At 38.9% G+C, this 15,507-nt stretch overlaps 1 protein-coding gene across 2 annotated transcripts in view; it reads left to right on the top strand.

Annotated features, from left to right (window-relative positions):
* Positions 1-15,507, top strand: part of TMEM131 (transmembrane protein 131) — a 169,210-nt gene that overhangs the window by 102,627 nt on the left and 51,076 nt on the right. For both annotated transcript variants that reach the window (XM_043467855.1, XM_043467853.1), the window contains exons 6-11: positions 508-624; positions 3,094-3,216; positions 8,035-8,115; positions 10,562-10,712; positions 10,804-10,860; positions 11,759-11,820. In XM_043467855.1, the coding sequence (XP_043323790.1) occupies positions 508-624; positions 3,094-3,216; positions 8,035-8,115; positions 10,562-10,712; positions 10,804-10,860; positions 11,759-11,820 (591 nt within the window). The remainder of the gene's footprint in view (positions 1-507; positions 625-3,093; positions 3,217-8,034; positions 8,116-10,561; positions 10,713-10,803; positions 10,861-11,758; positions 11,821-15,507) is intronic.

Below are 15,507 nucleotides of genomic sequence, written 5' to 3'. Positions count from 1 at the left end.
TCCTCCCCTCTCCTTTCTTTTATAATGTAAGTTGCTGGCACTTTTTGTGCCTTGTGTGAATGGGTGACAGAGGTCGAAGGGTTGAGGCTGGGCTTGTTTACTTATTAGACTAGTTCAAGTGGCTGCTTAGTAGTAGAGTAGAACATCTTATAAAAAGCTCAGCTTCAGCTCATCTCCTCCTTGATCGTCTGATGTTGAAAGAGCCTGTAATTAGGCACTTCATTCCAGCCTGGTGGTTACTGAATGAACAGAATCCAAGGGAACCATCTGTTGTACAGGGTTTTAGAATTGTGATTGACAAAGATATGTGAAAGCCGATATGAAGACATCTTTTTTTTTCCATTGCAAAATAGTTTGGCTAATTTAAAACGTAAACCTTTGGGAGGAAAAAGCTAGTTTATGGAAATGATTCTAAGATGTTTTAGAGAATTTTAGCTGTCTACTTGTAGTCACTATGACCTGATACTTTTTTTTTTTTTAACTAATTTAACTTCTTTTCTTTTTCAGAAAATTCTTCCAGGAGGAAATACATCATTTGATGTAGTTTTTCTTGCAAGAGTAGTGGGAAATGTAGAAAATACTTTATTTATTAATACATCTAATCATGGGGTATTCACTTACCAGGTAAGAATCAGAATGAAATCTTTATTATTTATAAAATACAGTTTCCATCTTCATTCTATCATATGACAACATATTGGGAACTCTTTTCAAAAACTCATGATCAGGGAAAATGTAAGAGTTTAGAGTTAGAGCATTTTTATACTTTACAACTGCATTTGTGAATATCCCTATTCAAATCAGACTGAACAAATGATCTTTAAAAGCTACAGCTAAAATGTTAATGTAAGATTGGTTGGCAGAAGAACAGTTAAAAATATTTTCACAGTGCCTCTAGATTTTTTAAGATTTTTACTTTTTGCACACTTATGAAGTGATAATAGTTTCAGGATTAAAAGATGGGTGCCTGTTTTTCTTTGCTAATTATATTGTTTAAATTTTTCATCTTCCCTGATGGCTCAATTGGTAAAGAAACTGCCTGCAATGCAGGAGACCCAGGTTCAATCCCTGGGTCAGGAAGATCCCCTGGAGAAAGGAGTGGCAACCCACTCTAGTATTCTTGCCTGGGAAATCTCATGGGCAGAGGAGCCTGTCGGGCTACAGTCCCTGGAGTCTCAAAGAGTTGGAGACAACTGAGCAACTAACACTTTATATGTACAATCATTGTTTGGATTATTAAAGAAAGTGTTTTTTGAATCAGAATTTTTTATATAGCAAGATTACAAAGAAATCATTTATTTGGCACTGTTCTACACACCTTACGTGCGCTTCTGCCTCCATTGCAGATACTGTCCTCGTTTTTTTAGATGAGGAAGGTGAAGTTTAGAAAGGGTAAACAATTACGCTTATGCTACTGGTAAGTGTTGAGCAGGGATTCAACTCCGTGTCTTTATAGCTACAGAGACCATCCTGTTAACCACTGAGCTGTCCTGCCCGTGGAACTCAAAACTTCCTTAGCTCATATCTTACTTTACAGTTTCTATGCTTGCTTTTGGACGTTTCTTCTCAGCTACCCAGAATGCTTCATGTATTTTGTAAATTATCTGTGTATTTTGGAAATCATTGTCAGAGTAAACATTCATATTAGTCAGACATCATATCTTATGCTTATTTATGGTGAGTAAGTCTTTAGTAGTCATTTGGTAGGCATTCAGTAAACTTGGGAAGCCAGTACGGATGAGTGACTTTGACGTGCTGTGCCGAGCACTTGGCATATACTTGTTGAGTAAATGAAAAGACCTCCATGAGACTGGAAAGTCCTGTGCCCTCCAGAGGCACCCCCAACTGACCATGGGCAACCTGAGGTCGTGGTCAGGTTGTTCTCAAGGCGCGCCCCACTGCCCTCCATCTTCACCTCCCCACACCTAGTCTCTCACCACGTCTTGTTCTTAAACGTCTCTCTCCTCCTCAGCGCCGCTGCTGTCTCCCAGGCCGTCTGTCCCTGCCTTTCCCTGGGTGACACAGAGCCTCCTGGCTATCTTCCCTCTCCTCCACAGCCCCTGCCACAGTCCATTGTTCATGCTGTAGCCAGGATGATCTTCACTGAACATAAACCACATCCAGTCAGCCCCTCATGTAAATCTTTATGCTTTGATACTGCTCTTAGAGCAAAATGCATGCGTCTGACCAAAGCCAGCAAGGCTCTAAGGATCTGACTCCCACATTAGCTCTCCCATCTCATCCCATTTGACTGTGGTTCTCATCTTTTTTTTGTGTCTTCCAACAAGTCAGGCCTTTTCCTGCCTCCAGCCCTTTGCCTTTATCCTTCCCCTTGCTGAAGAGTCAGCGTTGCTTCTTGTCTTTCAGGTGACATCAGCTCATGTCACCTCCCCTGGCCACCCTCTCTTAAAGAATTTTCCCATCCTCACTCCAGCTAGCTGCTTTATATCACATTATCCATTTTTTTAAAAAACTTTTTTATTGTTACCTGCCCCTCATACTAGAATTTAAGTTTCACAAGGACAGGCATATTATGCATCTTGTTCACTGTTGAATTATTCACAACTGTGTATGCTTGTGCCTAGCACATCATAGGCACTTAATAAATGTTTGTCATTTGAGTGACTGGCTCGCCCTGTTTGGTCAACCCACATTCCCATGTAGGAATGACCTGGGACTGGGCTTGGTCATTAAGAGATTGTCTGGGCCCTAGAGCCATCTTCAGGTGATTGAAACAGGGAAATCTTATGACTCTGTTTTTCTTCTTTTGTCTCTCCCATGACTTCATGAAGGACTGCTAGCATTTTAATTTCTAATATATTATGAAATCATTCCAAATGTATATGTATGTTATTTAGAGATATGTATATAAATATGAATATATATATTCTTGAGATATATGTGTATCTCAAATCAACTGATAGTCAAACAAGTACAGAAACTACATGTGTGTTCCTTTTTAAAAGAATTAAGATTTTGCCATAAGTAAACTCACCAGTTTTCCGTAAATCAATCAGTTGTAACTATAAAAATGTTATCTAAAACTATAAAAGCTACTCAGATTGCTTTTTTTTTTTTTCTACTTGGAAACAGGTATTTGGTGTTGGAGTTCCAAATCCATACCGATTGAGGCCATTCCTTGGGGCCAGAGTCCCTGTGAATAGCAGTTTCTCACCTATAATAAACATACACAATCCTCACAGTGAGCCTTTACAGGTGAGTTTATAGCAGTGATTTTTTAACATGTTTCACTTCAGTGGAAATTAATTCTTAGCGTGAAATCTCAGTCTTTTACAGTTTTTAGACTACCAAAAATGGGTTTTTTAAATATATGCCAGTATGTAGTACTGAAGCAAGATATTCCTTTAATGCTGCTTGTAGTCTGAACCTGAGGTTATATCAGTCTGGTTATTGAATTTTTGGAACCATTTTTAAAATGACTGGTTTCTCTGGTGTTAGTATTAAGTGGCTCTAAATTTAAGGAGAGTTTTCATCTATATGAGGCCCCTACTTTTCTTGCTTGAGCTCCTTGTGGCCCAGTTTAAAATTTTAAATTCACTATTTGTATTTATTTCTAGTAATACTAAATTTTTGGTGATGACAGTCTGGAAATTAAAATTCAAGGAAAGGATAATATAGAACCATTGATTAAAAGCCAACTCATTTTTTTATTTTGAAAAATCCACTTCCTTATCTTACCCAGTCTTTTAGTAATCATTATTTCCACCTTTGAAACCCCTCCTCACTCATCCCTTGTCTCCAACATGGTAGGAGTGGCTGGTGTCGCTCCTTCAGGTATTTACTCAGATCCCCACCCAGGTCCCCAGTGACTTCCAGCCGTGGACGTTTGTTGCCGTTGTTGCTTCTGGCTGTGTTGTCTGTGTGGAAGGATATGTGGATACTTTCCAGAATAATGTTCACTCCCAGGGCCCATGGAGTTCTTCAGGACCAACGCTGAAGAACTGAGCAGTAGCTTGAAAATGGCAGGTGGAGGATAAACACTGTGTGTTGTGTGAGCCGCTGAGCTTTGACTACGAAAGTGGGTTTTGTCAACCTAGCACTCCCTGGTAGAAAGGCTCATAAATGGTGAAGAGGAAAACGAGGAAGAATACAATGAGATATTCAGATCTGGGTTTGTGAAATGCCTGGAAATTGTATGCTGAGGTAGCAAGAAAGCGTTTGCTACAAACTCAGCTGCCACTGGGTGAGGATAGCCGTTGATAAAAACAGTCCCCCTAAATCCTGGTTATATATAGCTGAGTATCTTCATCATGAAAGAGGAAAGTGCCTTGTCTCCTGCTTTTACAAATGAGAGAGAGCTCCTCTCCGTCATCAGTCTTCATTTACATCCTTTTGCTGCTTTGGGGAATGGTGTGCTTTCCCTGTTTCAGCTAACTTTTATCACAAAACTATACAGAAACCTCGTAAATTCTTGCTGCTTTCTTTTCTTGACTGTTTTTGAGTCCAAGAAATAAGAATCGTCCTCTCGTTCTCTCAGGCCCTGCTGTGTGAGCTGCCACACACAGCTGCAGCAGCAGTGTTACAGAGCGTCAGGGATGCACCCCCTCCATGGTTGCCCCACGGCGGACTGAGGGTCTTGCTTTCTGCTGGGAGAGATGGAGGTTACAAACTCAGCAGATGCTGGCCAGCCTAGTTGTAATACTTAAGTAGCCTTACAGTCTGTGTCTTTGCTCCTCAACCTTTTGAGTCATCAGACTCCCATCGAGAACAACTATCTCTGAATTCAATATTGAATTTTTTTTCTTTGGCTTGTCTAGTCGTTTTCCAGTCATGTGTCATTTCAGTTCAGGATTTATCACAGTGCACTTTTTTTTCCCCCCATTTATTTTGCACTTTTCATCAACACATGGGAGAGCAAATGGAAAGCTGAGGTTGCTCTCTCAGAACCAGTAGGTTGAGATCTCCCTGGCAGTTCAGTGGTTGAGACTCAGCTTCCAATGCAGGAGCACTGGTTCGATCCCTGGTCTGGGAAATAAGATCCCACATGCCGCAGGGTCCTGTCAAAAAAAAAAAAGGACAAATAGATTGTCTCTGGAAGGCAGTTTTTTTTTGTTTGTTTGTTTTTGAGAGAAAAAATCCAACTCCCTTCCTGATGAACACTGTTTACTTGAGGTGTAATTGCCATATAACATTGTGTTAATTTCAGGTGTACAACATAGTGGTTCGGTATCTGTATATATCACAGAATGATCACCACAGTAAGTCTCATTAGCAACATCACCACACATAATTACAAAAATTTTTTTCTTATGCTGAGAAATTTTAAGATCTGCTCTTTTAGTAACTTTCAAATGTGTGGTTATAGTGTTGTTATTAACTACAGTCACTGTCCTGTCTGTCACATTCCCATGGCTTAATTGCTTCTATAACTGGAAGGTTGTGTGGCAGACACTCTTAACCTGATAGTCCTATGTGTCATGAACTTGTCCTCAAATTTAAGAAAGTGTTGTAAAGCAAGAAATTACACCTCGTTTGTTCTTTATATAACACTAACACACGAGTATGTTCTCACTAAAAACTGTTAACAGTTCTAACGTGTGAGGCAGAAGTCCCCTTGAACTTGCTGCCTTCCAGTCCAGTACTGTCCAGCAGAACTTTCTGGTGCTGTGGGAGAGTTCTGTGTCTGCTCTGTCCAGTACACCAGCCACACGGGCTGGTGAGCACGTGAACTTGTGGCTAGGGTGGCTGAGGGCCTGAACCTTCAGTTTTACTTTATATCAATTGATTTAAATGTAAATAACCACATGTAACTGTTGTGTTAGCACAGCTCCTGCCCGAAGCCCTTCCTCACTGATAGCCTCCGTGTAATCTCGGAGTGTCTCCTCAGGCCTTTCTCTGTGTACTTGTGTACAGGTACGGGGGCACGCTGAAGTTAGCGTTCCTCGTGGGATTTTTTTTTTTTTTTACATAAATTATCATTTGTATGTATCACTGGCATCCTTTTTCCCCTAAACTTTATTAAATTAGAAATAACTAGCAGTGGACTGAAAATCAGGAGCCTATTGTTCTAGTTTTAATGTTATCTTCCCTTTGATTTTAATATTTAGCCTTTATCTGTCCCCATTTCCATATTCCCTTCCCTCTTGTCAGGACTCAACCTTTTAAACTTGTTTTCAAACATTGTTAGGCTTGTTTCCTTAATACCTTGGGAGATTTCTAAATGAAATAACACATGGTATTTTCTGGTTTTACAGAAAAAGTCCTATAAGTCACCCCATCAGTTAAGGTGCTGTTCCTGTTAGCACAGTCAGTACTGAAGGGGAACAGTAATACATTGGAAGGCAAGTAATAATATGCAGACAAGATCATAGCTCCTTAGTCTTGGGTAAATTCATTACTGTAACAACACCACACACCAAACACAAAAGCCTCTAAGCGTATACTAAAGTATTGCTATTTCTCCTGCTTTGTCCTTTTTTATGTACTCCTGGTTTGTGATAAAGACAAATAGAGGTTTTCCACCCATTCTCATTCTTCACCCCAGATTTGTGTTTAATTAAATATATTTATTTTTAAGAGGTAGGATAACCTTCCTTTAAAGAAAAGTCTCCTTTTCTTTATATGGGCAAAGAGGTGTATGACCCTTCTGTTCCTTGCTGTTTACCCAAGAGAAAGAAAAGCAGATGTCCACACAAACATGTGGTGTTCATAATAGCTTTATCTGTAATGACCAAAAAACTGGAAACAACCCAGATGTTCATCAGCAAGTGAATGGATCTAGAATTGTGGCATATCCATAAAATCAAAAAAGAAATGAACTGTTAGTAAAAAAACAATATAGTGGATCTCAAGTTAATTACGCTGAATAAAAGCAACCAGACATAAGAGTATACACTGTATGCTCCCATTTATATAAAGTGCTATAAAACACAGACTAATTTTGAGTGGCCAAGAGCAGCTCAGTGGTGCCTGGGGATGGGAAAGGACATAGAGTGGCAGGTGGATTGTAGAGGGTGTGAGGAAGCTTTGGGAGGCAAAGGGTTTATTTAATATAATAATTGTGATGGTAACTTCATTCCATCTTCACGTACATGTCAGAATCTATCTCGTCATACACTTTCAAAATGTAGAGTGTTATTGTACATTAATCATACCTCACTACAGCTGTTTTTTAAAAATATGTATAGTTATGGCTGATTTGCATTGTTGTGTGGCAGAAACCGATGCAACACTATAAAAAGAAAAAAAATTTAAAGAGATTATTAGCTTAAAAAAGAAAATGGGTGTAGGTACAAGCCACAGAGATATTAATAGTACCTGTGATTTTGTTCCCAGAAGACATCAGATATTTTCATCCTGCATTGATACTGTTGCCTATCAGTATGATATGCTCTTCACTATGTCACAGTTAGGATTTCCCAGGTGGCTCGGTGGTAAACAATCTGCCTGCCAATGCAGGAGACATGGGTTCAATCCCTGGGTGGGGAGTATACCCTGGAGTAGGAAATGACAACCCACTCCAGTGTTCTTGCCTGGAAAATACCATGGACAGAGGAGCCTGGCAGGTAGGCTGCAGTCCATGTGGTCACGGAGTCAGACACGACTAAACGACTGAGCACGTGTCAACAGTTACAGTAGTTATTAGATCTGCTACTGGATCTTGTTGTAGATGTGTGAATAAAGAAGAACTTGTATTACTAGAAGAAATACAAAACGTGTGTTTCTAAAATTTGATCCTTTCCTGGAACTGTTTCCTTAGGAAAATACAAAAATATATGTCCTCCAGATGGATTTTCTAAAATCCAGTCTGAAACAGCTATGCTATTTCTGAGTTTGATATTTCAAAGTTACCTGTTTAATTAAATATTGCACCATTGCTTATACATATGGGCACTGCCTCTGGTGATGTGACACCATACTTATCCTACCAATGCTCATCCTTCGTATCTATAAACATCTTTTAAATTCTTTCTGATAGATGCAATTAAGGCATCAAACATTTCTACATAATAGCAAATCACTTGCATCGAGAATATGATTTTAACTTAACTGTCGTGTACTCTTCTGTCTCAGGTTGTAGAAATGTACTCTAGTGGAGGAGACCTTCACCTTGAACTTCCCACAGGGCAGCAGGGAGGCACCAGGAAGCTGTGGGTGAGTGCAGACATGTCCTCTCATGTGCCATCACTCGAAACCAGTTACTTCCTTACATACACCAGAAAACACTTCTCATCACCCAAAGAAATATGGATGATGTTTCCATAATTACTGTCTTAACATTAAATGCGTATCAAATATATTTGAAAACTGGATAGACTGAGAGAGTAGTAGAGTGGTATTAATAATTTTTGGAAAGAGTAGTGAACAAAACTGGTGGAACCTTTAACCCCCTGTGTGGAAAGGAAGAGATTTTAACTATTCTTCTACAGAACAATATTGGTAAAGCTGTCTCTGAATCTAATCATTCATAATATGCTTTACACTAAAACTGGAAAAAAAAAACAAACCTGTGGAAGCGATTCATGGTATTTTTGAAGGTACATAATTGAACATTCAAACTTATTGTTGATGGCAGAGATGGCGTTTGCAGAGGGAACATAGGCCCTTGTGATGACTTAGAAACTAAGTTCTTAGGTGATCTCTCAATACATCCACATTTAATGCTGTTGAAGATGTATCAGTAGTTTGTGTAAGTGGTGAGAGAACCACTTTCTCTTGGAGAATATTTGCAAATATTAACCAGATTAATGAATATGTAGCCGTTACCTAATTTATAAAGGTTCCTGCCATAGGAGGATTGTTTTCATTCTTTAATGTTGTCTACTCAGCTTTAATCAGAGAAGGGAAAGGCATAGAATATGCAGTGCTTGTCACTAAAATCACTGCGTATCCATAATTGAAGACATGTAGACTTGACCACATGAATAAGTTCTGAAGATCAAAGTTTCTTTGTTAATTGCTCTGTTAATTTAAAAACACCTCACCTCTTGATTCTGTCATCTGACCAGTCTCAACCAGGGAAGGAAGGGATATGCGGGGACATTTTTTAGAATGTTAGCTTGAACATTTAGAAACCAAATTGTCAGTGACTAAGTTAACTCCTGAGACTTAGAAACACTCTAGCTGGTAGAAAGGTATGTAATGGACAGCCTTTTTATATCCTTTCACAAAAGTGTTTTGCCTTGAAATTATGATTTTGCTTGAAAAGACTTTGGGAGAAATTGTGTATAAAGCAGTGCTTTGTAGAATTAATTATAAGGTATTAAATTTGTGTTATAATTCTAAATAGAAGAACTAAGAATGTACTGTGATGGGCTTCCCAGGTGGCGCTAGTGGTAAAGAACCCGCCTGCTAACGCAGGGGACATAAGAAGCGCAGGTTCAATCCCTGGGTTGGGAAAATCCCCTGGAGGAGGACTTGGCAACTCACTCCAGTATTTTTGCCTGGAGAATCCCATGGACAGAGGAGCCTGGTGTATACAGTGTATAGAGTCGCAAAGAGTTGGACAGGACTGAGGTGACTTGGCACACATGCTGAAGTGGATTCTAATAAACATTAGAGAATTCAGATTTCTAGTTAAGAACTGTAATGTAGCAGACATGGAAAATTGTTTTAATATTCTTAGCAGCTACAAGAAAACATAGTGATTCTTATTCCTACAAATCTAGAGTGAGATTGGCCTAGAGAAGGCAGTTGGCCTTGACCTCACCCCCAGCCTGTTTCAGCGTACATGAGCAAACCCCAGAGACCAAGTCAGCTCCCAGAGATGGGGATGTGGGTGAGCCATCTTTCATGGCCCCAAGAGGGTTCCACTCACCTCTTTTCTACTTTGAGTCTAAAAAGTTAAGAGAATAGAGGCAAATGAAGACCAGTACATTCTGAACCACAGGGATTTCCTAAAATAGGCCAAAAGGTGTGTACAGAGAAACTCTGGAACTCTGCCCAGTGAAGCCAGTTTATTATAAAACCAGGAAAAGATTTATACCTCAAAAAAAAAAAAAATCTTTTTTTCCAGTGACTCTTCCTTCTAATGTATATGTACATTTTTATGAACCTAAAAAGCTGTGCTACTTTACATGCTAAGAGCCTTACTGAACACATTTGTTGAACTGTGGATTTGCTTGGGAAGCTTGTTCTGTTAGGTTTTAAACTGAAGGAGAGCCAAGTCTGTGTTCCCTTAGTTATCATTTAAAGAGAATCCTGTGAACTTCTGGAAAAGCAGTTTCTGTTTGATGGTGATGTGTTTATTGTTTAGAGGATTTGGACTGAAATCCTCTAAACAAGCACACCAGTACAGCAAAAAATTGGACTCTACCTTTTAATGATGACTTTGCAGCTGACAGTTTTTTTCATTTAATTTTATCTCTGTTTTGTTTTGCTCAATTTTATATACCAAATTTCATCAATTTTAAGATACACACGTTTTTATCATTTAACATCCTCCAAAATTGGACTATGCAGTATAATCAGTGAAATGAATGTGTTTGTTTAATTGGCAGTATTTTTTTCTATATAAAATAATAATGCGTCTTCTAGGTGATGTCATCTTATTCAGTAAACTGTAGTGGTTTTGCTACCTTCTGGTCTGTTAACTTGTCAGGAAATTCCTCCTTATGAAACCAAGGGAGTGATGAGAGCCAGTTTTTCATCTAGAGAAGCAGATAATCACACAGCTTTCATAAGAATAAAGACAAATGCTTCAGACAGCACAGAGTTTATCATCCTTCCGGTTGAAGTGGAAGTTACAACAGGTGAGTGAACAACTGAAGGAGCGTAGTTTGTCTTCAGCACATCTTACTCTGGCAAAATAAAATATAATTGTTTACTCTTCTTTTTTCCAAGCTCCTGGAATTTATTCCTCAACTGAAATGTTAGATTTTGGTACACTGCGAACACAAGGTAAAAAAAAAAGAGAGTGTCATTATAAGCCTTTTTTAAAGATCCCTATATTCTTACTAAGTGGCTCTCCTTTAATTCCTCTGTGATTAGTTCAGCTTTGAAAGTTATTTCTCAGCCTATTACATGATCTTGTAGAAGTCTGCTTCTGGGAAGTCAGAACCCTTAGGGGTTTACATCCCATTCTTCTGAGGGATGCCATTGCTTACCAGATGGGAAAGCAGTGTCATGGATAACTTAAGTCTTCTAAATGGAAGATTGAGGCAGAAAGTAGTTTCTTAATCCAGTTTCTCACCTATTTAATTATGCTAAATCATTTAATTGTAAAATAAAGGAAATAAAAAGATTTACTTCTGAATTTTTGTTTAGATATGGATTAATTCAGTTGCATTATAATAATGTAATGTTAGAAATCAGTCCCTGAGGTCAGAGAAAGAATTCAAATTCTAAAATTGAAAATAACCAGAGGATTTGTTAAAAGAAGAAAAGAAGGCATGTAGTACAGACTTCCTTCTGTGGGGCCATATGTAATTGAAATTTGGTTGTTTAGGATTGAAGACTCATTCTTGAAGGTTAGATTTGGTTTTAATATAATAATTTCATATTGTACTTTATTGAATTGCTTCATTGTGCTTTGCTGGAAAACTAAAAGATTGGTGATGTCAATTTCACTGAAAAAGTTTGTTTTTTGATCTGATTGTTTAGTTCTTGTAGTACTCACTGTCCTTAAAAGTAAGGCAGTTCCTGTCTAGGAATGTGATTGTCACATTTTTTTTATAAATGTGATTGTCATTCTACTTCACATTCTAAAATATATTTAAACTGATATAAGAGAAAGATTATAACTTGCTATAGAAAACATACCACTTTAAGAAATGTTTCTTTTCCTCAATTTTAACAGATCTACCAAAAGTTTTAAATCTTCATTTATTAAATTCAGGAACAAAAGATGTGCCAATAACTGTAAGTTTTTGCTTATATTTTTTCCTAATTTATATATTCTTTGTTTTTAAACTTATGACAAAGTTATAAAATAAACTCCTGCTCTAAAGGATATCTGTTTTGTGGTGACCTGGTGCCACTTTGGTTCAAAATATAGGAAACTTGCCTGCCTGTCTGATCAGATTTTAAGGATGAGAAGGGCATGTGAACAGTCTTCTCCAAGGACTCTCAACTGGAGTTCATGAGGTTCCGATTTAGGCCTGTGGATTCTGATGAATCCTAGGATCTGTGTGCTGTGTATAAAGAAAAACAGGTTGTTAGACTTAAGGTATAGTTAACTAAAAAAGAGATATAAGATTCAGATGAGTTGGAAGGAGAAATCAGGAAGCAGAGAGATGTGATAGGTAGTGGTCGAGTGCTGTTAACCTGTGACACAGGGGCCCCTTCTAACCAGCATCTGCCATAGTTATCCTCAGTAGCACGCTGAAACTACGGTCCTCTCACTGTCTCAGGCATACACATGGAACAAGTGACTTTGATGCCTTGTAGTGGAATTGGAGTGCCATGCAATGGTTTGAGGGAGCTTGAGTATCCAGATTTTGCTTTAGTCTGTGACCTCACCTCCTGGTCATAGAGGTGAGGTCCCCAAGTTACACAGAGAATAATGGAAGAGGAAAGCAGTGTATTTTTATTATAACCTGTGCTGGTGTCAGAAAACCTATGTTCAGAGAACTCTGATAATAGTGAGATAGATCAGATGGGCCTGGAGACCTAGAAACCATTGTCCATTTCCACCCAAACCCAGAATTTTGCACCAACTGGTGGAGTAGAGACCAAGGAGAAGAAGGTATACAATCCCCAAGTAATGGAAGAGATGGTCACCCCAGGCAGCCACATTTTAATGCACAGTGACCTTGCTTACTGGGAGAGTTGTAGATTAAGCAGTGCCCTATCAGACATATGACCTAGTATTTCTTCCTGCTTGGTAGGAGAATTGGGAGTGAGTTAGGAGAATGGAGTCTGTAAAGAGCTTCCCCTGGGATGCAGTGGAGATGAAACTACCGCAGCCTGAGGTTCCTACCACTCCAGTGTTAGACCTGCTAAGTATACTGGGGGTCATCCCCCTGCTCCTCAGGGAGGTCTTCAAGGGCCCGGGATCTTTCCTTAGATGACAAGGAACAGCTCCTTTGACCCTGCCACCATGATAATGTATTTTTCTTTAAAAAACAAACAAACATAATGCTGACTATTGTTGCTATATTGAGGGGTTAGGGATTGTTTTTGGCTCTTTAATCTGTATTGAAGTTTTCACGAGTCTATAGAAAAATGAGCAATGTAAATGTTTATAAAAATATGAGTGTGTGTGTATGTTAATATAATTAACATGAAGTTATAAACACTCTTTCTGGATAAGGACCATTCTGAGATAATATACTTGCTTCTTTGACATTAAAATATTTGTTGTTCTATAAATAAAGGTAATACATAGTTGGGGAGAATTGTTTGGAGTTTTGTTTTTTAATAGAATGAGTGGGAAAGTATTCTTTCCTCTTCCATTTTTGGGGAGAGTTTGCGAAGGATTGGTGTTAATTCTTCTTTAAATGTTTGGTAGGATTCACCAGTGAACTCATCTGGACCTAAACTTTTGTTCATGGGACATTTTAAAATTATTAATTCAATCTCTTTACTTGCTGTAGGCCTATTCAGATTTTCTGTTTCTTCTGGAGCCAGTTTCAGTATCTTCTTTCTAGGAATTTTTTCATTTCATCTAAGTTAGCTAATTTGTTGGCATACCATTGTTCAGTGTTTACTTACAATACTTTTATTTTCTGTGAGGTAGATAGTAATGGCCCATCTTCCATTCTTGATTTTAGCAATTGTAGTCTCCTCTCTGTTTAAAAAAATTTTTTCAGTCAGTCTTGCGAAAGGTTTTTCAGTTTTGTTGACCCTTTCAGAGGACCAACCTTTGGTTTTGTTATTTTTTGGTTCAACATTAAACTGCCCTTTGTTTTATGAATAAAGGTAGAAGAGAGTAGGAATTTCTCCTTTTTCCCCTCATCCCCAACATCCTCACATTTGCAAAAATAAGAAGTTAGACTTCCTTACACACACACACACACACACACACACATTTCAGATTTTACCAGTGAAATGAAAAGGCCTAAGAATCACCGCTCTATTATAACATCTCAGAATCTCACTGTGTACTTGGAGTTGGATTCTCTTTGCTCAGACTTTGCTAGTTTAGTGCATCAGAGTTTCCTTCGTCATGGGATGTGACTCCTGCTCAGTCTTTCCAGGTTGCCTTGGCTACAGCCTGCTTTTGTTCTCTGAACTTCCTGGTCCAGAATTTCTCCTGGAGCCCGACTGGCAGCAAGGAGCACAGTTACCGCATGCGTGATGATGTGCGCACACCTCCCTTTCCTGCCCGCATGCCCTCTGCACAGCCTCCTGAAACACACCGTCTGGCTTCGTTCTAGGATGCCCCTTTCAAGTCGGTCATGCACATGCCTATAGGTCAGACTCTTGGCTGTGGGTGGATGGCCTGCTGCTGCCTCAGTTTGAGACATCACATAATTGTTACTATTTTGTGTGTGTGCTGCCTGCTGTTTGTTTCTTACTAGTTTCTTTGATCCTGTGGATTGTCTCACGCAGGGCAGGAGCTCTCATGCTTGTTGGGCAGATTTCAGATCTGAAGTCCTGTCTCCTGAAGTCCTGTCTCCCCAAGGAAGACTTGGGGGCTTCCCTGGTGGCTCAAATGGTAAAAGAATCTGCCTGCAATGCAGGAGATCCAGATGCAGTATTCTTGCCTGGAGAATTCCATGGACAGAGGAGCCTGGCTGGCTACAGTCCATGGGGTCACAAAGAGTGGGACACAACTCAGTGAATTTCATTTCACTTCAGACATTTATTGGGAAAGTGCCTTTTCTTAACCCACACATTCTGGTCTAACTTTTTACATACAATGAATGGACCCAAATGTCTTTTTCAATAAACATTTTCTAGAAAAATGAAATCAGCAATTCTAAGAATGTGAATTAAAAAAAACTTACTATTTAATTCATTTATAGTAATTAAATATAAGTATAAATAGGCCCATGTTCCTATTTTTCTCTTTTATTAAGGATTTTAGAATACATTGTAAGTGTACATTTTTGCTCATACCATGAGTTAGGCTTTATGCTAAGTTCTTTACATGGATTATCTTATTTGATGTAACTCTCCTGTAAAGTACACAGGTCCTTCTTTTCCAAATAGGGAAAATGAGTCACACCTTTTAAAGTAACTAAATTCAGCTATATAAAATGCAAAAGTTCAGTTCACTCAGTCATGTCTGACTCTTTGGGACCCCATGGACTGCAGCAGGCTTCCCTGTCCGTCACAAGCTCCCGAAGCTTGCTCAAACTCATGTCCATTGAGTCGGTGATGCCATCCAACCATCTCATCCTCTGTCGTCCCCTTCTCTTCCTGCCTTCAATCTTTCCCAGCATCTGGTTCTCTTCCAGTGAGTCAGTTTTCGCATCAGGTGGCCAAACTATTGGAGTTTTAGCTTCAGTATCAGTCCTTCCAATGAATATTCAGGACTGATTTCCTTTAGGATTCACTAGTTGGATCTCCTTGCAGTCCAGGGATTCTCAAAAGTCTTCTCCAACAACACAGTTCAAAAGCATCAATTTTTTGGCTTTCAGCTTTCTTTATGGTCCAACT

The sequence above is a fragment of the Cervus canadensis genome, chromosome 5 (genome assembly GCF_019320065.1).
Source record: "Cervus canadensis isolate Bull #8, Minnesota chromosome 5, ASM1932006v1, whole genome shotgun sequence".
Taxonomy (NCBI): Eukaryota; Metazoa; Chordata; class Mammalia; order Artiodactyla; family Cervidae; genus Cervus; species Cervus canadensis.
Note: the sequence above shows the minus strand (reverse complement) of the source record. Positions and strands in the feature narration are given on the sequence as shown.